The 24,901-nt window shown below is 37.1% G+C and overlaps 1 protein-coding gene across 6 annotated transcripts in view; it reads left to right on the top strand.

Moving 5' to 3' along the window:
* HnRNP-K (Heterogeneous nuclear ribonucleoprotein K) overlaps positions 1–24,901 on the top strand; it is an 88,205-nt gene that overhangs the window by 56,457 nt on the left and 6,847 nt on the right. For 5 of the 6 annotated variants that reach the window (XM_066397524.1, XM_066397525.1, XM_066397528.1 and 2 more), the window contains 5 exons: positions 4,125–4,181; positions 5,221–5,264; positions 9,684–9,756; positions 11,591–11,698; positions 22,461–22,589. In XM_066397524.1, the coding sequence (XP_066253621.1) occupies positions 4,125–4,181; positions 5,221–5,264; positions 9,684–9,756; positions 11,591–11,698; positions 22,461–22,589 (411 nt within the window). The remainder of the gene's footprint in view (positions 1–4,124; positions 4,182–5,220; positions 5,265–9,683; positions 9,757–11,590; positions 11,699–22,460; positions 22,590–24,901) is intronic. The other variant, XM_066397529.1, reaches the window with a different exon arrangement.

The raw sequence follows: 24,901 nt of genomic DNA, 5'->3' as shown, positions 1-24,901 counted from the left end.
AAATGTGTTTACGTAAAAAACATGTTTTATTGATTTTCTCGAAAATCCTGTACAGTAGAAAAATGAAAATCGGAACAGGTAAGTTTTAGGTCATTCTAATTAAGAATCTGTTTTCGTTTTTATCCCAAAAAAAGCCCTAATAGTATTTTCCGAAATTTAATCCCATAAAAATGCACGTAATTGGTTATGATTATGGATAAAGAGGGATCGTGTCCACTAGACGAATGCGCATTTTGAATATCTAATTAACAAAAAAAAAAGTCAAAATCGATTAAGAAATAAAGGTTTTACGAAAGTGTTAAATCCTTAACCCGGACACACTGTATGTACATATGTATACACAAGTATATATATATCTATATGTACTATTGAAACTGGAAGACTTCAAAAATCAATTGAGGCCCCTCTACTATTATAAAAAAATCAGAGAATTACTTAACTTGCATTTAATTGCTGGCAATGGAAATGGTAATTGGGCAATTTGGCATAGCTCTAGGAACTTTCCCTAAAGTTTTCCGAGATTAATATTCATGGCATGCATTACAACGACTGAAATTGGCCGGAATTCACAATATGCGAACACCCATTGTGTTTGCCACTTCATTGATTTTGCAATTAGCCGTTTTTCTTCAAATTGTATTGAAACGAGACAGAGATTTATCTTAAGCAGCTGACACAGAGACATTTGTGAAACATGTTCAAGGCAGAATGTATGAGATAGGATATGTGCCTCGAAATATGCGTTTCAAATGTGTTATCCACTGACATATTGTGTGTAGATCAATAATTCATTGGTGATAAAGTTGACACTTGTGGTGTTATTGACAAATGTGATGTTGAAATAAAAATCATGGCTTTGGTATTTTAATCTTGAAACCCAAAAATTTGGCCAAAGAAATTGGGCAAAAGTTTCAACGTAGGCAGAGACTCCAACATTCTCACACAAAATTTTAAATATATATTTTTTTAAGAGTCTCCTAAAGCGAAAAAATAAGATTAAATTTGTTATAGCCCTGAAATTGAAGCAAATTTGAATAGATCCAGAGGAGATATGAAGATTTTACTTCTACGCTATCTCCATTAATTTTTTTGACCTCACCATCGCCATCGGCGCTGGTTTGACCTCTTCCGACTTGCTTATTTTATTTGAAAAAACGATGTAATGATGATGTTTTGTCAAATGATGTTTCGTTACCTCTGAAGTTGAAGAATATTAGATTGAAAATTAAAACCTTCAGGAAACTGGCTAATGATCGGATGGTGATCTAGAGCATCATCTACCTGACCAAAAACTAAACGTATCCGCGGGTCGTAAACAATAGGATGAGATAATTCCATTGTGTAATTGAGATAAAACTAAAACCAACATTACCGAAATCTAACCGAACAGCTACCGCGTTTCGCCTGATGAACTCCATTGTGCATTGGGGAGGATTAATTTGCTAAATTGTAAACAAAGAAGTTGGTATCTATCAACGTCGCCTTTTTGCTCGGTGCTTAGAAAAACGATCGTGCACGACATCCTGCATTTCTCGATGGAGAAAAAAGTGGGAAGCACATGAAAGGTGTTTCTAAAAAAGCTCGCTAAGAATATATAGTAAGTATATCGTTCAATCAACGACGGTATTGAAAAGGATAAGATGTCCGTTTGGACTGTGGATCACTGGCTTGAAAGCTTTCGAGGTAGGACGAAAGCTCGCCACCCATGGATTGGTGAACCAGTAATAAAAGCTTTTCAACCATAGTTTGTTTGTCCTTCTGATCTCTTAAAAGTATTGACAAGTTTTAATATAAATTTCTAGGACAAGAACAGTGATGCGAGATAGTTTCATGAATTCTGACAAAATAATCTGAGGATCGAATATATTTGAATCACACAACTTCAACCTTCAATGATAGTATTGAAAAGGTTTAGGTGTCATTTTGACCCGTAGGATGTCAGCTTTAGGCACCGCAGCATTAAAAAGACGATCTTCCGCTGATTGAGGAGTCAATAGCAAAAGATGAGAAGTATTAGAAATGCACTTAAATAAATTTATATTGATGTGCATTTCTAACTTGATCGTGGCTCTGTTTATCATTTTTCATCAATGAATTAAAACAGGGTAAAGGTGGATACTGTCAATCACCTCTGAAGCAAATCCTGGAGATAGAGGTTTGACGTGGTTTTCCTAAAATGTTTATATATTGGATTCCTGACTATTGAATTCAAATTTAGTATTTGAAGCTTAAAGCAAAATCGATGGTAGCGTGGAACCTTAAATTCTCTATTATACCGCTCATCTAAATATTGTTCATAGTAAAGTCGATTATTAGATAAGTCACTGTTCTAGCCAACTCAATTAGCCGCTGTTAAGGCCGTGCTGTGGGAAGCTAAAGAGTCCCAGCAGATCTTACTTCCCGCAGTCCAAAACATTAGCCGTGGGATTCCGACATTACGGATTAACCGGTTTTTTATTAATTCAAGCTCAATGTGGCATATGGAATATTCAAACAAATTATAAATCGTTTAGTTCTATATTCTCCAATGAATTCTCCTGGAATCATAATTAGGATACTATTAGGTAACTTGAAAACTACTTAATTTCCCTCACTTTATTATGCAATCCATGAACCATGCGAAACCGCCTTATGAGAAGAGTTTATGGTCAGACAGCATTTAAATATTAAACGTTAAACACATGTCAATCGGCCAACCTTTGCAAAGAAGATACTTTTGAATATAATACGTTACGGTTCTCTGCTCAGCAACTGATAATAAATTTATTTATAAATTAAAAAAAGAACATTAACTTTGCACGTGGTATGAAAGCACAATGCATATTCGCTCTCAATGAGATTCGTTGTTACCTACTAGTGTTGTAGTGTACTAGTTTTCTTCAATCGGTTTTCCTATGCATAAACCGTGAGAAGTCAACTTATAACAGTAGTTTTGAATTACGTCAAACCTTTTGTGCGGTGATCTGCTGGGTCCCCTGAATTTATTAGATTTTAAGACATTTTGAAGAAAACACTGTTTGACACGCTTTGTATATTAATTGCAGATTTTGTCGGTGAAACAAAAATTTTCAATCTCCTAGGCTTCCCCTCTTTGATCTCCTAGTGAATTATCAATTTGCAGAATTTCTACCATGCCTCAATTTGAGGTCAAATCCATTACCAAACATAATTTTTGTTTGATCTTTAAAATTATGATAACCTTCGTTGTTTCAAAATTCTGTAGCACTCTTAATTGAATATTGTTCTTCTAAAATAAAGTCGGCATCCCACGGGGCTTGTGTAAAGGATCAAGTGCGCTGCGAAAGCTAGGAATTGGGCCACCCAACGAAACTGATTTTTTAAAGAAATTAATCTTTTTCTCTCTGTGACTAATGTATTCGGTTATTCACTTCCACGTTGTGGCGAAAAAAGACGATTTAAAACGATATGCACATGAGATTGTTGTGGGTACTGAGCCATAGCGGAATTACACTTTAACGCGTATTTATGATTATTCATTTAGATATATATGGGAATACATAATATAGTCGTTGAATTGCTCATTTACCAACGTGTACGTCGTATTACCAGTTTGCCCAGTTACGGAAGACCGTTTTGTTCCCCGACAAATCGTATAAAAACAGTTAAAAGTCTGAGACTTTCCATTTACGATATACACCATTGAAATACATTGGGTTACCCGCATTCATTCATTGAGAATTCGTTGATTCAACTTCCAACGTTCAGTCCGAGTTATTCAGAAACCTCAGTATACAAGTGAGTGAAGATTTAAAAAAGGAGATGTTGCCCAACCTGGTAAAACGTTTTTCTACTTATTGGCTTTATCAAGCTTTAAATGTTTCTCCAAAAAGATAAAGCTCCTTGTGCGTTCCCCATTTTTCCTTCCAATCTTTCTCCCTAGCCACACCTGCCTATGCAAATACTGTGAGACATACGTAGCAATACTGGCCGAAATATCTTTGGTGGTTACAATGGTACAATTCAACCTCGAATTTAACCTTAAAATATAACATTTATTCTGTGTAAATTTTTATCTGAATTAGCAAATTCATCAATCTGGTAACCTCATTGTTGGGTTTCCCTAAAAACGATCAAGTTATTTATTTTATTATTGTTGTTTTCAGGTAGCCGGATCGATCATTGGCAAAGCTGGACAAAATATTACCAAGTTGCGGGGCAAGGTCAGTATAATATGAAAACAACGGAACTTTTTAGAGTGACGAACGTAATTGACTGTATGCATAGTATGAGCGAGCACTTTTTCTTGAGGATCATCTTATTGTGACTTCCGAAGCCAATTGGCCAAAAACACACCATGCATACAGTTTCGTGACTTAGCGCAAGCTTCATGACTTCAAAATCTATTCACATCCCTAAGCAGGTTTATTCAATAACATAAAGCCTTCTTACAACCACTTGATTAATATAATCTAAGGCTTTCTGATAAATCGATTTACCTATGCCTTCCTTACTGCAGGTTTCAGCTTTCTATTGTAATCTTTTAATAACCCTGCAAATAATCTCACTCTTGCCCTGCGAGACTGCAAAACTAACAACTTATTTCTTGAAGCTGGCAGGGATTGAACGTCAGGAGCACCTTACCCCTGCCTGAGTAAATCTGCAATACTCAGACAGTTTGATTGCGCTCTTATCTAGTGTAGTTATAGCATTGTATCTAATTTATTTTATTCCAGTTTTTTAGTTTTTAGCCAAATATTTGATGCCCACCTTGACGGATAATCTCTTGTGTCTTTTGGAATGTGTGCGCTAGAACCGTGTTTTGCCTTACATTGCACCCTGCAGCGCCTGGAATGGACCCTGTTAATGGCAGCAGCCCCCCAAAAAACCCTTTCTTACCCCTCCTTTTTATCCCCCTAAGCTCTGTGACTCATTAACATCAACGAAGGAGGACCCTGTGTGAGAAACCCTGCCCCAATCACTGCAAGTCATATAGTAAAGAAAATCTATTGTCAGTGTTACCTTCAATAGGGTCCATTTGCCTTTAAAAAATCTAAAACAAGCGCATGCACACTTCCAAAAAGACACGGGACCAGTCACGTGCTCGGGCCACACTGAGAATATGTTAACTAATGTGTTCTATCCCCCATGGCCCGCCCGTGCCCACGGCCCACCGTTGCCCGCCATTTTGTTGCGCGGTTGCCACCCAACTACCGCCATCTGTCCGTCATCACCATGAACATGAACCGCCCACCCGAACAGTACAAAGCCTCGATTACTGTCCCCGATTGTCCGGGCCCTGAACGGTAAATGTCCAACACTATACTGTCTTTTTTATAATTGTTTTCACTACGGCTCTGGTTGCACTGCCTGCTGTCAGTTTAACTTTGTCTTTCAGATTTAACCCTATTTTGACTTTTTGGGTGGTCACTTTAAGTCGATTAGGAATATGTGGGCGGGTGTCCCAAGAGACTAATTTCGTAAGTTTTAGAGCTGTCATGTCAGGAGCTACGTCAAAATTATAACATTCTTCCTCCGCAATTAACAAATTTCTTTTATAGTAGTAAAAATAACCAAGCTTATACAGGGGGGTCAAAAAAGTCTGGAAACCCGTTTTTGTCCAAATCCAGCGTTATTCTTAAAAACACAAGCTAGAGTTGTTTCAACGTTGGGTACAACTGTAAAATTTCAGAAGATTTAGCTGAGAGCAACACACATGGTGGCGTGTCTAACATTCCAAATCATCGTCAGTTTTCTCTGCAACGAAAAAAAACCATAAAATTCCGAACTTGTAGTATTACGTGCTACACAAACTTGGTATTACGTCTCACCCTATGCCGGGAGAAGCCAGCTTAGAAGGGCCCCCGTTTTTATCGACGATTCAATGCGAATAGTACGTGAATGCGAATGTCGACATTTGGATGTCCTCTCCTACAACAACGATGGAAAACATCACAACTTTGATGTTTGTAGACAATTTTTACTGAATTTGGAATATAAATGCTTAAAACCACTCTGGAAATTTAGATACATTTAGACATTTTTTAAAGAGGATTTTATCTGAATGAATTTTTAGGACCCTTTGGATGCATCTGGAAATTTTAACAGATTTTCAAACTTAAATAACTTCCTCTGAAAGTTTGAAATTATTTAACTTTAGAGGGGCTAAGTTTTATTCATGATTCAGTGCGAGTAAGATAAGTGTGAGCACCAAATTCAGAAATATCTTACAACAGCAATGGGAAAAGTGATAATTCCAGAAGTTTTGTGCAGTTTTCAAAACAAAAACAGAAGGAAAATTCTTGGTTTGAACCTCAGTTTTAGGTGTGATTCTCAGATTTAGACAAGAACTTATCCTTAACGAGAAGCTTTTTAACACGGACATATGACTTAAATAATAACCACCTAATAGTCATCTGTCTGCCAATTTATCTTACCCAGCTACAATAGCTATCGCTTTTAAATCGTCTCTAAATGCGTAAACAACAATATTAGTGACCACCCATAGTCGCCATTTTTCATTAGCCGTTTAATAAAGCCACGCTATAATAAACGCAGCTAAGCTTTTCATAACGTAAGTAATCAAGGTATTTGAGGCAAGCTGAGGTTGCTGAGAATAATGCTGAAGAATTTATGGGTTTATGAAATAATAATATGGGAATTTATGATGATTTCACTAACGGACACAGAGTTAGAGACACTGATGCTCATAGAGCTCTTTCGCGAGTTTCACAGTGTCAGTAAGACCCCAACAATTAACTGCTATTAACTTTAATATAAGCCAGTGTCCATGCGGACCGAGAATCTGTCCAACGCCCAGTCACTATGCCAAACCTTCTATAGAACTGAATTTACAGTTAAAATTGATCGCAAATTGTTAATTAGCGCACCTTGAATACTAATAACAACTAAAGCAGTTTATATGTTGTACAAAACCTAATAATATGTAACCTTAATATTTTTAAACATCTTCGACCAACTATATGCCCCAGAATTAGTATCTTATGTCCCTTTTTCTACCCCACTCTTCCATGTGATGACTAGGTGAGTATGTTTTAATCCCGATAGTTAGCCCGCCTAACTTCTAGCCAAGCTTTAACCCGTGCCTGCTATATAAACCGAATAGGTGCAGTGCAACCAGCCTAAGCCGATTGTCCTTGCTATTCTTAGGTTAAAAGTAACTCTGATGATGATGATGATGCCCCTTTTATGGGGGATGAAAAGCCGTTGAATTATGCCAGCCATATTCCACTCCAACTTGTTTGTCGATAATTTATGATTATTTTTTATTGAACCTCTGTTCTTCTAGAGTTTGTAAAATTTCTGGAATGAAGGGAAAACCGACTAGCCAAAGGAAAATATTTTGATAAGGGTATTAATGATACTCTAACCTATTACTGGTTAACGAAACTAATCGATGTCTGAGGAAGTTTGTAACTCTGCCTAGTCGGGTGATACATTTAAGATATTACTTAGACGCTACCATCCAGGACATCTACTGTAGAATTCCAAAATGTTTAACATACGAATTCGATCTTATTCCCTGATAAATAAAATAAATGTCTGTTCTAAAGGTATTTGCTACCAGAATGATTAGATCCTTGAAAAGTATGCTGGCGTATGAATGATCAACACTTCCATGGACTTTACATACGCATAAATAATACAACTTTCCATTTTTCAAAAAACTCCTCTTTTACTTCTTGTATTTTATGACCACCTCCAACCTCAAAGAATCGGCCGATATATGTGGACATCTCAATTGGTTTGAGCCATAAAGAAGTTAGTTCCTTGAACGTTGTCAAACTTATGTGAGGCGTTAAGAGACGCTTCCGTTCGACATGGGATTTCGGATCACAATACGTTTTGATTTAAAAATCGATGAGTAGAAATTGTACTTATCAGAAAAAGTCACATGATTTTTTGTATCATAATGCGTTTTGATTCGAAACTACAAGTCGGAGGAAACAAACTAAGAATGTGATATTCCTGCTGAAAAGTTGATCTTTAATTGTCGCTCTGTTTCGCTACTGGTCTTGAAGGCAAGAAACCTTTTAGACGAAACATTTTCTCCAATAAGTAAGTCATACATTTCCCCTCTGCCGGTTTTCATTACAAGGGTCCTTCAGCATTTCATTTTATTACTTCTGTCCGAGGGTTGAACTGTCTAATCCCATGAATGGTTTCCTCAAATCAAAGCAGTTTTAGGCACTTTGTGTTCCATAATTTTCTTAAGTTTACACTAAGGTAAATGTTCATTATAAACAATTAAGTTCTACTGGAGCCCAAACCTTTAAGTTCTCTAAAAGCGTATTTAGCGTTTAGCTGGTCCCTTTTGTCCTAGCCACTGTGTCTTGAAGACCGCCTTGAATCTATTTTGTTGAAGAAAATTTCCCTTAAGTACAACGTATCTTCAGCCTATTAAAAAATGTAGCTGCCGTTTTTTTCCTTTTTTTGATACCCACCTATTTTCACTCTTATACAGTCTGTCTCATAAAAACCGGGCGAAACTATAACTCAGTTATTTGTGAACGGATTTTAATGAACCAAAAACCAAATAAAACGATATTTTTCAGACTTTTAAATAACGTCAAAGTTGGTTTTTTTAACGCAACTTCTTCTGCTTCGGATGTCAACTTCAGCATTTTAAATAGAACTTCTTTTTTACATTTTTTGATAGAAAGTATTTTTCTGAATTTGATGATTTACAACAAGTTAATATTAAAACAATTTTTAACCGAAAAAAAATTATCTTAATTTCTTTGTGTACTAATACATTGTCTTGAATATTACAAAAAGTTTTTAAGTTATCTTCTAAACGTTTAAATTTATTATAATTAGACACTTATCTATTAGGAAACAGGTAGAATAAGGTCGTACTACTACACCAGAGTTCTTACTGCTTTGGAATTATACTTCAAACATATTTGCAAATTCACTGTTCATTTTCAAATGTTTTTTACCAAAATTGACACTGGATAATTGTCTCTCATAGTAACACTAATAACTGTTTCTATTAAACTAAAGAACCCAGAAAATTGGGAGGAAGAATGATGTTCCAATAGTTAAAGGCGGTTTTATCTTGTCCCTTCTCGCTGGATCCTAATGGCCCTCACTTGTCTGTGTCGCCAAGTATCTTTGCACAGGTTAATACAATGGGATAAGATGGGATGAAATACAGATGACCACAAGATAACCCAGATGGCCCCGTGACGATACAGAAGGCCACATAATTCATATTGTTCAAAATTTTTAATTTTTTTCAGTTGAAAATTGTTTTAACATTAACTGGTCATACATCATCAAATTCAGAGCAAAAACTTTCTATCAAAAAATGCGAAAAAATGCGAATTTCTATTTAAAATTCTGAAGTCGACACCCGAAGTAAAATAAATTGAGTTAAAAAAAATCGACTTCGACGTTATTTAGTACTCCGAAGAACATAATTTTATTTGGTTTTTAGTTCATCAAAATCTGTTCATAAATAACTGAATTATAGCTTCGCCCACTTTTTATGAGACAGCCGGTATAAATCTATTAGCTTGCTTACCTACTTACTATTCATAGTTGTCTTAAGTGCGACAAGACCACTTTCAGTTAACTCAGTCGCAGCAGCCAACTTCCTAACTCAATCAATAATACCACAAATTTCTATTTATCTGTCAATTAATTACGACATTTTTTTTGTCTTTATCAATAGTTATAACATCGTTACCTTCTTACAGGTTACTCAGCCTTTCCTCCGATATGGACAGCGTTTGCAATATCGTCAACGATGTTATGCCAAATCTTGAAGAGGTAAGTGTGAAAAGTTCCGATTTCCTCGATAATTAAATAATGAAAAATTTTAGTCTCGGAATTTGATCAAATAATCCATAGTTGCGACGGAACATCATTGTTGGTGTTCGATAATGCATTGAATTTTCGATAATATTACAATAAAAGATAGAGAAAGGCAACGCTATATTGTAACAGAAGTTATAGTATGACGAAACAATTTTTAATTACTTTTAAGTAGGGCTTTTAAAACGTCTACTGGTGTTTCTCTCTTAAAATCATAAATTTTCATAGTTCTGTTCTTGCCTGCAATTTCTAAGTCAATACTTCACTTAAATACCATCTAGTTCTGCCTTTCCCCCACAGAGACTAGATGCATACCTTCAAATTTAATTGTTATTACCAAGGAGAGTTAGTTAAATAAATGAACAATATTTTCCTTTTTTTAATTTCACATTACGTCTTTTAACTATTAAACGTCGTGGATGCCTATCGATGATGTTAAATATGGATCATTTTCCACCACACAGCAAGCTGATGCTTTTATCGCTTGAGCAATGGTGTTCCCACACCCCGCGGAATTTTTTAGAACCGTCCCGAAAATATTAGCTAAACAGCCTTGTGTTGATCTCTATTATCGATTTTTGTGAATTACTGTATTTTAATTTATTAAATTTATCATAAAAACGTAAAAAATAATGAATATATCTTTTGTTCTGTCTCCCTCTCGAAGATTGTCCTAACACCCCAGAGTCGTACTGGCCCAGATCTGCAAAACGAGTTCCAGTAAATTGTACACTCAATTAAACTGTAACTTGATCATCTCCTACTGCCACCAATCATACTTGTCAATCGTATTAAACCTGCTTGTCTACATTTAATCCAATATGTAAATAGAATCCAATCAGTCACTTCGATTTGGCAAGGTTCCAAAGGTCCAGGTGCTAATAAGTCGTGTTCCCACGTGCTCTTCACGTAGTCCTAAGCACCAAAATCTAACCTTTCATAACCGCAATCTGGATTCTCGAGACAACTCTGGAACACCCCGTCATGGATACGGGTAAATCATGTTCCCACGCGCCTAACGGTAAATCCTGTTTCAAGATATTGATATAAATTTTGCTGTTGTTCTTAAAATTAACTCTTTATCCTTAAATTTAACCCAAAAGCGAAAATAGATCTAGTCGTTTTTCTTTGGTCTGGGATGATTTACATTTTATCACTCGGTTTTGATCGTTATGAAACTGATATTCCTGTGCCGTGTTCGCAACTACTGTATTCACACTGTTAAAACCTGTTACACACAATTTACCCCACTTATAAGATATAATTAACTTATTATAACTAAAGCCACTAATTGCTAAAGACAAAGATCTCACGAGATTCGCAGTTTATTGGTCCTTTCGTTTTTACTTCACAATATGAAGTCACTCATCAATTTTTCACAATGATATGAAATCCTGTTCAGGACGGAATAATGAAAAAAAAACACCATGTCCAGGAACTAATAGAATTAGCAAGATTCGGAAAATTAAATTTTCCTTCCGCTGTACAAACAAATTGTAACGCGTTTATCTTCATTACATCACTGTAGAAAATGCCCTGCACGTGATAAATCCTCGCTCGATAATATATTTTCTTCGCTCTCGCTTTCGGCAGTTTTCGATTGGTTGGCAAGTAGGAATTAATCTGTTTGGAAAGGAGTTTTTCATTGAGGATTTTTGCAGGAAAACTCTTTAAGGGGTTTTCTGGTAACTAACCAGTCGTAATTTTACAAGGTTCAATTAGTGACTTTGTTATGCCAATTTGGGCCTAAAACTGACGTAAAACACTCAAGCCATTCTCTAATTTTTAGAACGGAGCCACCGTCGGAAATGACATTGACATGAGAATGATGGTCCATCAAAGCCAGGCTGGATGCATCATCGGCAAGGGCGGATGCAAGATCAAGGAAATCAGAGAGGTAAATTTTTTATTACTTTTTGATGTTTCCTTGAAGTAAAAAACCTCCAAAGTATATTACGCTGCATCAACGCAAACTTTTACTGACCTAAAAACTACATTACTAACTTCTATTAAGTCGATAACTCTCGAAAGGCAGCAGTAAACTGCGGAGTTGGTGCCGCAGGAATCGCAAGAAGGGAATTGGAACAAACTAAACCGATGAGGGGATTTCACGCGGACTTAGTTCGTCCGGTTTCTTTGATGTTGCTAAATTCACATTGAGAGCTTTTAGTCTTCGCAATTGTCGCAAAAAGCTCACTAAGCTCTTTTTTCGAACATTTATAGCATTGCAATTAAGGCCTTGCAGAGTGATAAAAATCCCATTGTATCAGATCAGGTAATCCAACCGGTGAAGTAAAACATTTCAAGTCATTCGTGGTGTTTATGGATGTTTTTCTTATAGGCTTTTGCGGAAATCCAAATCTGGTCAAAGAATTTATAAGGGATCTTATTTGGATGAGCTGCGCTTTGACAAAGAATCCGATTTTCTCGGAAAGGAAATCGTTTCCCAACCGCGGAAGATTTGCCTGTTTTCTGTTAGGCAATAGACCAATAAAAGCGGCTTTAAGATAGTAATAAGCATATTTGAAAGTCTATATGCTTGGTTTTTATTCCCCCGAAGCTTCGCTAATTGAGTTAGTTGGTGCAGGTGAGTCCCAAGGGACTGATAAAGGTATGCTTTGAATGTAACGACGGGTCTTAATCAATTAAAATGTCAGACTTTCGTTATTGGTATAATTTTTATTTTGCGTAGTGACCCTGACTCAAATATGCGAAATTGTTACATTCTTTTTTCAGTTAACAAGAAACGCTTAGTGATTTCGTGTGGCGCCCTTTTCATGTTTAGTTTTCAGGCCAAAAGTTTTGATTTTTACCGATATTTCAAAATATGTTCATTAAAGTTGAATTTCAAACATGATATCGCCATATTGTAGGAAAAAAAAATTGTAATGTTGTAGTGTCGACAATTTTGAATTGCCTCATTAAGTGAGCTGAGGAAAAAATAAAATCGTTTTTCCAAAATTTCTGTTTTCCGAATACCTTCGAAAATCATCGGATTTCTAATTTTATGGGTTCCAAGACCCTCATGGTTGGGTTTCAGAAACGAGCGCTCTTTATATCTTTTTGCTTTCGTGACTTCAAATTTGACCCCCTTTCCGACACCTTTCTATGCTGCATTTTCCGTTCAACTCATCGCAAAAAAACGAAGCTGACTACCCCTATCATTTTCACCTGCATCAAAAGGGAAGTGAAGACAGAAAAGCAGGTCGAGCAAGGAGAATAAGGATTGATTGGCCTTACCCACAACGGCCGAATATGTGGCAAATAAAAACCGGCGAGAAGTCATCTTAACCGCCAGATGAGACTCGTTACGGAGGGTGGCTTTTCGTATCGATTGGGGTTGTCGGCTGCGGGCGGCGCCGACCCGGCTCCACATGCGATCGTGCCACCCACCTGTCCCACGACGAGGATGATGTGGGGAGATACCTGGCTTGTTGACAACACATGTTTCTCTTTATATGGTCAAACTAGTAACCATTTGCTCATAAAAGCAATAGTAAGTAGTATGTGCGTGCATCGAGTATCCGTCGAGGGTGACGACAGATGCGGTTTCGGTTTGGGGGTTAAGTGGAGCATTTTTTCAACTTACCCTTTAAAGTTTTTGTAAAATGGAGTATAAACTATACGAAATTATAGGACTTACTGTTTAACTACTAATTTAGGACTACTAATTAAACCGTACATACACTACTCACTGAACGATAACGTACAGTTAAGTGAATTAAAAAATCAGTAAGAATGTTAATTCGGGCAATATGGCTTAATTTGTAATTCGAGGGTTGTTTTTATGTGACTAGATGCCTAATATTTCTCTATTTGATGAAATTTATTAGACAGTATTGTCACGTATACACAGAGCTTCAGAAAAAGACGACCTCCCCTTTGGGTTGCATATAGTACAAGTCACATTATGAAGAAAAATTTTTTCCCGGAGGTACCTCCTTAAATGATAAATATCACCCATTCTAGTGGGTTAGCGGGAAAAGTGCCGGAAGAAAGTCCAGTGGGAAATGGAAATTATTGAACATTTTCTCCAAAGACAATTGAGAATTTTGTCGCGAGAAGGACGCACCTTCAAAATATGTAGGTATAAGGTATGCTACATAAAAAATGCTTGAAATGTTAAGCTGCATTAAAAAATAATAAGAAAATAAAGGATTTCCATTTGAAAAAAAATAGGTTGTGGTCATAACTTTTGCCCACCCTGCATAATCCGAAGGTGTCAAAATATGCCTACCCCACCCCCTTCCCTCTGTCCTAAATATGTCTTTGGTTCGGTGGCAGCTCACGTTTTTCTATAGCCCTTATAATGATTCCTAGGAGAGCTAGTATGTTGGTTTCCACGTAAGGGAGCACCCCGTTGAGGATATTTATTTTTAATACTTTATATAAGGGTAACTCACATAAGTCAAGATGTTCGTCAAGGAGGATTATCGACACGAGAGAAATTTTATTTAGAGTAATAGCCTAAAGTTTATGTGTATTTTTGTCCTGTCCTCTATTGAACTTTAATCCAATTTAACATTTAAATTTTTCATTAAAACGCCACCTCTGGCGTTTTAATGAAAAACATTTCCTATGCTGTGTCTGAGTACAAGTATGTAAACATAATTTTAAGAATATTTATCCAATAACTCATGTCTATAAAAGCTTTATTAAAATCTTGCCAAGGGCTTTTTCAACTTCCTGTCTGGGAACATTTTATTACCTCTGCTTAATTGAATATTGTTGATTTCCCATTTTGTTACACAATGCCTACCTGTAACAAGTCACAACATAACATCGCGGAATTGCGAAACATGAAACTGCAGTTTCCCGTTTTAAAACTAGCTGAATGCAGTATAGCAATAAGATGGAAACTTCCGGGGGGAAAACCTGTACATGTAACTTAACTGAGGAAACTTTTCCGGGTCTCTTTGCTTTAAATTATAATTGAGGATGCGGTAATATTTTCCACAGGGTTTTTTTTGCTATGGCTCTAATGTAACTGTATTAGATCTTAATAAATCCGTTGTCTTCTCTAAGTTTAACCTTTGACATCAAATTAATATAGATTCCATCTGAATTTGCTCCTCAAGGGTCACCCACGCGTATATATTTCTCACATAAAGACATTCTCTTCGTCTTTCTCCAGGGAAACGAGTGTGTTCTAAAAGAAAAGCAGCAAATACGAAAAATATGTTTTATGTTCGCCCCAAAACGGCGCTAAATCAATAATATACTTCAAATATATATCCACAGATCGAGCGTCTCGCTCTTTTTCCCTCTCTATCTCTTTCACTCTTCCTCTGTCTCCCTATCTCTCTCTCTTTCTCTCTCATTTCATGGGATGCTTTCTAGTTTACTGTTATACCGTAATATGATAGATTCTACAATGTGGACTGAAAGGGTAGAAAAATTTGATGTTGTAGTTCCGCTCTTTTAGGAGTATTTTTCATCATTTCGTTGTGCTAACTCTTACTTATATCGAATTCAGATTCCCCCTGACACGGGCTGTATTGTGATCTTCCGACGTGTGATGGAAACGAGGCACGTGTTCTTTGTGCAATTTGCCTCTGGTGTGCGAACGAGCGTGTTATGCAGAAAAATGTATTTTCCTCGTCCAATACGAGGGAAAACCGTTTAATTAAACGTTTTCCTTCGTGCAACGTGACCCTCTTCGTTAACAAACCGATTCTTGTTATTCTTCTCCTTTTGGTTTTCTGAAAGACCTTTTCGTGAAATTCCACTTCTATTCGCAAGCGTAGGAAGGTACTCGTTACTACAGAATTGTGTAAGGACTTTTCTTCGTAAATCCCCTGTTTCTTTGTCGACACGAACATCGTTGATTTTCTGCCTGTGGCTAGAAACATGAATCGCGAATATTTTCAAACGAGGATTTGAAACGTTTTCTAAATTTAGAAAAAAACCGATTATTATGTCGCTCAAATACTCTGGAGTTTTGAAGTGGGCTCAAAATGGCGTGAAAGCGGAACCAAAATTTCTAAAAACAGAGGTCAAAGTCGAAAATCGTAAAAATTTCGAAATTCTAATAATAAACACGATGCTTTTAAAGTTCACAACAAGTTAATACTCACAAATTTTGGAAAATCCTGTTGATGCTCACCCAATAAATCTAATAATCCTTTAATCAGCAGTAGGAATTTTTCAATAACTTGACAAAGCCTTCATCGACATAAATACTGTAAGAATGTTCTTGAAGATCCCTCTAACCTTTTAAAATTGTACGCAAATCGCTCAAAAAGTTCTAAAAAAGAAATGAAGCTGAATGCTCAATGGAAAACCCTTATATTCAGCTCCTAAATAACCCCTGCCACAAGTAAAAGTTTCACACAAACATTTAATAAAACCTCTGTTAGGTATTATAAATATGGCCTCAAAATGTCTGGCAAACTAACACTTAATTAAGCTGGTGGTAAACGACAAAGTTCTCATCACCAGTTGATCCATCCTGGTATAAACCATTGTTACCATTCAACCGACTGATTGTCTCTAAACTCTTCAACTTTGACCTTTCCAAGTTGCCCTTTCTCTATTCCCTTGGCAACATAATTGAATCCAAACATTTTCCACGAATTTCCATGAGATAATTTCCCCAAATAGGAAACACAGATGATTCTTGGGAAGGAATATACTCGATGAGTTAGGATATACAGGACGTACCAATTCTAAGAAGCTTTCAGAAAATTACATACATCTGCCTCTTCTGGAAATATCAAATCCTTTGAAAAAATATTGAGAATAAGTTTCAAAAATCTGTATAAAACAAACAAAAACTCACAATCTGACGCAATAAACAAAAATTTAACAACGTTAAAAAAAGACGCTGAGCGCTTCATAAACATGCAGAAACCTATAAAAAATTCCAAATAATTCCAGAATGTCAAAGATGTTCAGAATTGGTAGAGAAGTTTTCAAATAAATTTCTAATGTTGACTATATAGAGCTAGTCCTTTACAGGAGAAGAAAGATGAACATAGAATTTGCATTCTCTACCCTGTACAGAAAACTCCTATTACTAAACCCACGTGAGAACAACGTGACCAGTCAGAAAGAGATGAAACTCCACAGTGGCTCTTTACACCCCAACGTCCTAATGTGGATCTTCATTGCGGTAATAAGACCGAAGGTCTCCTACGGATCCCTAGTTTAGTCCGCATTGTATAGCCAAGGTTTAAGCCCGACCTGAAATTTAAGCTCGAAATTTGACGTATATTCCATTAATTATTGTCCGTAACCACTTTGGATTTAAGTGAAGGTGTACAATAGAATGGCCGACTAAGGCTAAAATAGTCTTTTGGAGTGGGCGTCATTTTTAAGGGGAATTTATGGTGCAACGAACTTCTTCAATCGCCATCGAACAACAATCAAATTGGGTATTTTGAGGGTGTACCAACGACAAATAAATAGTCATCGAGACTGGGATGCACAAGGCCAACCGGGGGAAAGGCGAACTTTCCCTTGGAAAATTGTATAACGGTCTTCCGGACTGAAGTTTTCGCTATAGACGAGAACAGTAGTCAAGTAATCCTGCAAGCTATAGAGAAGCAGGATACGTTCAAAGCTCGTCCAAAAATTTAGAAATGCATATCAAGAACTGATAGATAGTAAGAAAGTCCCTGTAGGATAGGTTCCGGGTCACAAAACAGTTGAAAGACTCCCTATGGCCCTTTAACGGACCTAAACTATGTTTAGGGGTATAAAAAGGCATGCAAAAGAATAAAGGCAACTGGATACAGTCAGCGGATTATAGTCAAGTCAAACAAGACTACTAGTGAGCCAGCAATGCAACACATGATAGGAGTCCTCACAGGTCAGTACGGACAAATTAATACATATGCTTCTTCTCAAGATTGAGAACAACCCACTCTGCCAACATTACGGTGTGGCATAGGAAGCCTCATACCACTTCCTAAGTGTGTGCAATTAGTTGTCCCATCGTACAAACGGAGTTTCCGGAGGCAGTCCTCCTCCAAGATAAGCTTCCATCTCCTGATTGAAGTTGGACTCTCTCCCCCATAACGAAGACGGGCTGACACACTCAACGATCCACGGGTGAAAGGGACTTCATCGTAGGGCTTCAGCCCCCCCATTTACCAGTGCCACCATTTCAGTGGTAATCGGCAATTGTGAAGGAGAAAGAACGATTATCAGTTAATTAATAAAACCGTTATCCTGAACTTGGACTCTTGACTCGAAAATCGCTCAAAGTTGTTCGATTTTCTGACTGGAACAACTTCTCAAGAATTTAAGGTGACTTTAAACTTCAACCAGATTGTTTGACCCAATTCGCCCTCCCTTTGACAAACCTCCCTTTAATAGCATTGTGTGTATATTTGCAGCAGAGCACTCCATAAAATAAGCTTTTAAGTGGATACATCATTCCATTGCCACCATCATTCACCCCCGAAATGAAATATATTATGCGCTTATCGCAGTTTCCTGCGACTTCCCCATTTCCGTTCAGGGCTATTTTTACTTCTCAAACTGCCTCGGTAGGGCTGTGCGCGATTGCTTTCCCTCTATAACTCGACACGCACCCTTCGCGCCCTTCGTGGCTCAGTTATTCCGTGGATTTCGTTCGTTTACCCCCCCGAACTGGTCCTTTTCCAGCCGGCGCCGCGGTTTATTTTCCGTCTGATTCGAGTCGTTTTTTGCAGTGTGAAAGTGCCCTTTGTTGTGGAAATGTGGCAGGAATCTGGCCCTTTTTGTTTAATGATTATGGGTCTGGATTTATAAATTTGCGTTATTTGTAGTTCTAAAACAATTCGAAGAGCAGAAGCTTATTGCAAATCACAATTGGTGCATTCATTTTTTAATGTGGCAGAAATATGGCTCTTTTAGTATTATAAGTAGAGCGGGTGGGCGTTTGATTTTAACAGTTTGTGCTGTTGGCTTGCAAGTTCAAAGGGCAGAAACTTGATGTAGATTACAATTATTGTTGGTTAAAATATCTTTAAAGGTGAGTCCGTCAAAATCAACTCCCGTTGATATCTTAGTTGAAGAGTATTTACATTGTTTTGTACCTAAACCAACTCGAATCACAACCCTAACTGCTATTCGCAGTCAATATCTATGCAAATCAGCCAATGCCGCAAATCCCTATAAATAAGCCGGACTAGGTTTCGCTTATAATTTGATAGCTAGGTTTCCCTTTGAAGGTTTATGGAATTTTTGCTTGTGGTAAATAAATTTTCGGTCTAAATAGAGTTAGGACACTCTGTACACTTACTATAACTTCATGACCGCTTCTGTGTTTTGCTTTTCATTCTAAACGCTGTCTAAGCTAATTATGGTGTTTGGAATTCACATTTCAGTCTTTGTTATCGACGAGAAAAGCTGTTATCCTGCGGGATTAAATTCCTGAACATCCTTTCCAATTTAAAATAACGGGGAATCGAATGCTCACATTGTGACGTCTAGAATTTATCGTAGTTAATTTTTTAGACAGGTTCTTTCTACGGTTTTTAATCAAATTCTGACAGTTTCAATAAGCCGTAGCTGCCGAACATAGGGGCGTCTTAAATGTCAACCAAAATTAAACCTCCAGACCATGACAGTGCCATTGTCAAGTCTATATAATCGAATGTCAGCAGAGCAAATATGAGTGGACATGAAATAATACATTTGAGGGTCTTACAAGTTTTATTAATCCTTTAAGCTGGAAGAACTTTGTCCATTAGATAGTTGCAATAGAAAGGTTAAAATCGAAGTCACAAATTTTTCTACCGAATTTATCCATGTCGTATCAGTTGGTGCAACAAGTAGGTTTCATTATCACGATTTGTTGGTGTAAATTTCGCGGTTTTACCTAAATATCTTGACACTAACCTGAATTTATGCAACAATCAGTTGAACAGAATTGGAAATTTGGAAATACGTATCAATAAATCTAGTAACAAACGCTTTTGTTATTGAAATTACAACCATTACATATAAAGCAAGAACCGGCCTTGAAGTCACACTTTATTAAATTTGTTTAGTCATATTACCTATTTGGTTTCTTTTTTCGGATCTTTCGATAACTTTAAAGTAGTTTTTTTAGCATGTTGGGTGAACGTGAACACAAATTATTGAGCAGAAAATATGAAGTTCGACTTCGTCGTCGTTCCTGCGGCTTCTCTTCGTTATTTGGCCTGGAGACTGGTTTTGGATCCGCTCCTTTTCCATCCCCAGAGTTCCCACGCTTCGGCATAAGGCGGCACAAGAAGAATTTATTCCTCCATGGCCTGCTAGTTAACCTGAAAACCTGATTCCTGAAACGAAAGACCAGCTGAAACTAGGTCTTCCAGAAGGGCTAATAAGCCATTATTAGTAACAAAGGTCCAGGTTAATTCCCTACCGGATTGCACGTGCTGTGTTTAAGTTAATTTTTCTGAGCCCTGATTAGACAATCTCCCGTGCAACGAGATGTCAGTGCTATTATCTAGTATAAAAGCCACACATGATAGGTTTCGTGAAGTCTGCTCTTCTTACAAATCGGAGGAGTGCATCCTCCAATGGCTTGAGGTCGTTAATCAAACCATACAATCCTGGAGCTTAGGCTCCAGTCCATCTTTCGATAGATTTTCTATGGCGGTCAATGTAGCCTCTTTCAGCAGTCTCAGGTAGTCAGATATCCTATAGCTGATGTCTTCGACACTATGTGACCCTTTTGCCATTTGGTCGGCAATGTTTCCTTCTGATCAAGCGCACTTTTCGCCAGGAAAAATCCTTTGAAGAGGATTAAACTTTCCTCTTTTCTGTGTATTATCGAGTTAGGCAAGTTCCTGCTCAATGGAAGCCTTGTAGACAGCGCCTGATTTGAACAGAACAGAAAGACGCTTTCGAACTGAGGTGAGCAAAGTCGTTTTCTCTTAATAACAACCCCGTAAGAGCTTCAGCAGTCTTCTTCAAAGCGTAACAAATTGACCAAGAAGATTTTGAGAATATTCTTCTTCTTGGACGTAATTTATTTCGGACACGATATTCCCTCCCGTCGCAATTAGTGGTGCGGGCGATTCATCGGTCTCCGTTCTCTCCTCAGTTGCCTGAAAGTCAAGAGAGGAACCCACCTTGTCGCCTTACCAAATGAACCCGCATTCTTCGGCAAGACTAAATTTCAAGTTTCGCTTGAGAGTTCCTTGAGAGTGCTCCATTAAGACTTCTACAGATCCGTCCCACCACCAAGTAGTACCTCTTCGTCGCTGATATCAACGATTTCATCACGTCACAGAACGGTTTGCGCGGAAGGAGATCTAGGCAATAGGATGTATTCATACACAGCGGTAAAGTCTACTTTACTTGAAAGGAAAATAGATTCTCACCAGGAAATTTTAAATTTCGTCCTTCAGCGACGCAGGCCTCTTCGACAGAGACGTCGACTTGCGTCGATGCATCAAATAATGGTGGACAGCATGACACCGGGGTAATTCTACAAATACATTAATAATTCTATTCATTGGTACCATCTGGGTAGGCGCTTCCAGTGGACGACCGTCGAGTAGGGATTTCCAAAAAGTTGAAACTTGGTGTGTAAAATTGGTGAAAACGCAAAGTTGATGAGGAATTTTCAAGAATCTTAAAGTCGCCTCGTTCAACTGAACATGGTTTCCTTTAATTTTCAAGTGGGTAACTTGGCAAGGTAAAAAAAGTAAACATTTTTCCAAGTGCTTCGATTCTACCTGGCTGCCTAAATACGAACTTCCGGGGAATTTCTAATAACTTAGAACAATTTTCAGAGGATTTTTTGACCTGTAAACGCTCAATTTTTTTGTCGATCGGGCGGATTTCTTTGTCACCGCTTTACGACGTTAAGGCTACGTGGCATCTAAGCTTAGTTAAGGCTCTAGATTCGAACTGCAACCCAAACGGGGACCTACCTAAATTTATTTTCAACCTAAGCACTAGAAGGAGAAGAAGGCTTCATGCCAACCAGCATAAGATTGACATATTCCCGCAGGAATAGCAAAACTGCATTATCCCCCAAGTTTTACATCTCCAATAAAAGTCACAAGTTAAAAGGACATTATTTTGTTTCATCCATCTTTCACAAACTTTTTACGTTCCGGTCGCAGTGAAAAGTTTCCGATGCCAGGGGTAAAATATTGCGCGAACAGTCGCCAGCACGTAGCACCTTCTGTACATAAATTGACTCGAAGAGTGCTCCATCTTCTTCCCGAATTCGAGTATAAGGGAAAATTGACTGCCGATGTGTTTTTATATGTACGAAAAAGCCCATTTAGAGATTGGGTGTAATGCTGAACTGGAGGTCAAGTAGAAAACCGCAAAAGACACCCTGGGACGTCAAAGTTTAACCAGCCAGCAGAGGGAACTTCTCGATAGCCCATACATATGCATGGGTCGTAAAGCAAAATCGAAGGTCTAGGCAACGAAAGGAGATGCACGACTAAGGTCGACAAGGTTAAATTTCGTATGCAAGTCACAGGGCCGAGGTCCGACATTTGCAATTTCACACCGAGTTTGCTGGTAAAATTTACTGTGAGAAATTTCAATATTAAACGGCGAATTTCGAGAGGGAGTTATTTTAGGAAGATAGGTTATTAGGGGTGGGCGATTCTATGGAATTAGGCTGGATTTGAGGCAGAGACTTGAACAAGATCGCTATAGGACGAAATTCCTGCAATTTTCCAGATTATGAGATAATTGTTATTTTTCAGAAAATTGGAACCCGCATTAAGATTTTCTCGAATCCGGCCCCTCAGAGCACCGACCGCGTTATCCAGATCATTGGAGACGCAGCCAAGTGCATCGACACTCTACGCGAAGTGCTTACTTTAATTAAACAGGTAAGTCTTGCTTTTAATTAGAGTGGCTTGACAGGAATTTCAGAATTTCAATGTTTCGGTGCGAGTTTAGTACGCCTCAACTTAGCCGCAGGCGTTTCGGTAATTTGTTTCTGGTTTTTCAAACTCCTGGTAACTTTCCCAGCAAATAGGATTTTCCATAGCAATTAAATTGCGAGCATAGTTATTAAGAGTTTGAAAAATTAGAGCTTTTAAACGCCCAAAATTGTAACGTTAACGGGAATTATGAGGGCTGCTGAGCAAATGAAACGTACTAAGCTCTGTAGTTTTAGTACCATACTTTACGTTAGGAACCTCTTAAAACGGTTTATAATAAACAGTTTATTTAATTTTACCCAATTTTTTTTAATTACACAATTTTGAGCAAACAAAGCCTAATTTGTTTTTCCTCCTTAGGAATGTGAAAAGGGCTGTTCGCGTTTCCATTCAGATTTTTCAACAGATTTTTGAAAACTGGCGGATTTTCAAAAATTTATAGTCCGAAAAAGTCTAGGAAGTTTTGGCCATGTGAGGAACGAATTCCTTGGGAAAGATCTGTACTTTAAGATATTCGATTCGCTTAGGTGCGGAGGCGTTACTTAAAAGACCAAATTTGATGCTTTTGAAATACTTTTAATCTATTGATTATAATCGGTATTTAGCAATGACTATCACTTTCGAAAATAGCGAAAATATAGGATAATATTGGAGAATATTTAAAAGTACATGCATATAATGTCTTCAGTCAGGTAGGACTGAATCGGGAAGGCCAGTTCAACATTCTCAACCAATTCGTGAAAGTAAAATCGAAGAGAAGGAGCAAAACTGTCTCATTTTGCTTTAAGGAGGAACTAAGAGTATCTTGAAGAGCTAAACTAAAGTTAGTTAAGTAACTGGCAGTCCAAAAAAATTCAGTTTTAGTCCTTCGAACTTGGAGTTTTTTGAAAGTCATATATACTATAGTTCATATAAATATTAAAGAATTAGTCATCGCCATAGACCACACAAAGAAAGGAGCAAAAAAATGTCTACACACTTGATAAACCGTCCAGTGATTCAATATAATGAAAATATTAAAATATCTTATTAATCGCAAATTTCAATGTGCGTTTCATATACAGTTTTTTTTTTTTTAATAGAGGGCCCGAATAAATGCTATGTTTTTTTTTATTAGTACTTAGTTAAGAATTTATTCAGATATCTATAAGTCTCCCTAGTAAAATCTATCTTTGCATGCACCTGATAGTTTCCGATTATTTCTGTACCTAAATGATGTAGCCACCCGTAACATCATGTGGTGATTTGTATTTCTTCGCATTTTGTCTTGTCCATACATTATCCCACATATGGACGCCTGGCGCCATGGACAACCGAAGCTCATTAAGATCCAGGGATGAGGGATAATATATAACCGCTCTTAAACTACGAGACATGATCATTCTGTTTCATAATTTTCTTCAAGTAGTTGTGCTGTTAGTTTGATCCTTTTTGTACTTAGTTTAAGTGAAACAAATAAGTTCTTCTCATAAAAATAGTTTTGGTGAATAAAGAACTATAATTCGCGTAAAGTTTGTGGCAAAACGGAGTGTTCGGATGTTCTTGCAATTGAAGAGAGTGTACGTAACGAATGTAGTAGAAAAGTCAAAAAGTCATCGCTGTCAAAAGATGCAAAGTGAAGAGTTTTTAATTATCTTTAAAAAAAACAAGGTGAAAAAACTATACAGGGTGTAACATATTACCCTGGAAATACTTCAGGAGGCTATGGTACTCTGCAAAATAATACAACAATGTTAATAGACACATGGTCAAAAACGCACCATTTTCGATATATAGGCGGCAAAGCTTCTGATTTTTTGCGTTTTTCTCACGTATGCCTTGAGTTAAATTTTTGAAATTCCGTACACCGATTTTCTTTAAGACCCTCTATAACGAAATGTTAAAATCATTGGTAACCATACACAGGGTGTTGTTTTTTTGGGCTACGTACTATTTTATTCTTTGTATCTTTTTTTAGAATACCCTGTATGAATTCCGATACCAAACTTAAATTCTTTCTCCAATTCTTTAACTTTTTAATCTCTTATAATAGTTTCATATTTTTCATCGTTTCCATGGACTTTGCTAAAATATCTATTGATGCAACTTATAAATGTAGAGGAAGCGGGGAAAAAATAATCATCAGTCTTAGTTATTAACTATTTAAAACAATTAGTAACATTTAATCAAATTTTTTCGAGTAAAAATAAATCTAAACAAAAACAAAATTATAAAAGCTGTTGAAAATGCCATTTAAAAAATGTGAAACTTTACCGCCG

The sequence above is a fragment of the Euwallacea similis genome, chromosome 15 (genome assembly GCF_039881205.1).
Source record: "Euwallacea similis isolate ESF13 chromosome 15, ESF131.1, whole genome shotgun sequence".
In the NCBI taxonomy this organism is placed as follows: domain Eukaryota; kingdom Metazoa; phylum Arthropoda; class Insecta; order Coleoptera; family Curculionidae; genus Euwallacea; species Euwallacea similis.
Note: the sequence above shows the minus strand (reverse complement) of the source record. Positions and strands in the feature narration are given on the sequence as shown.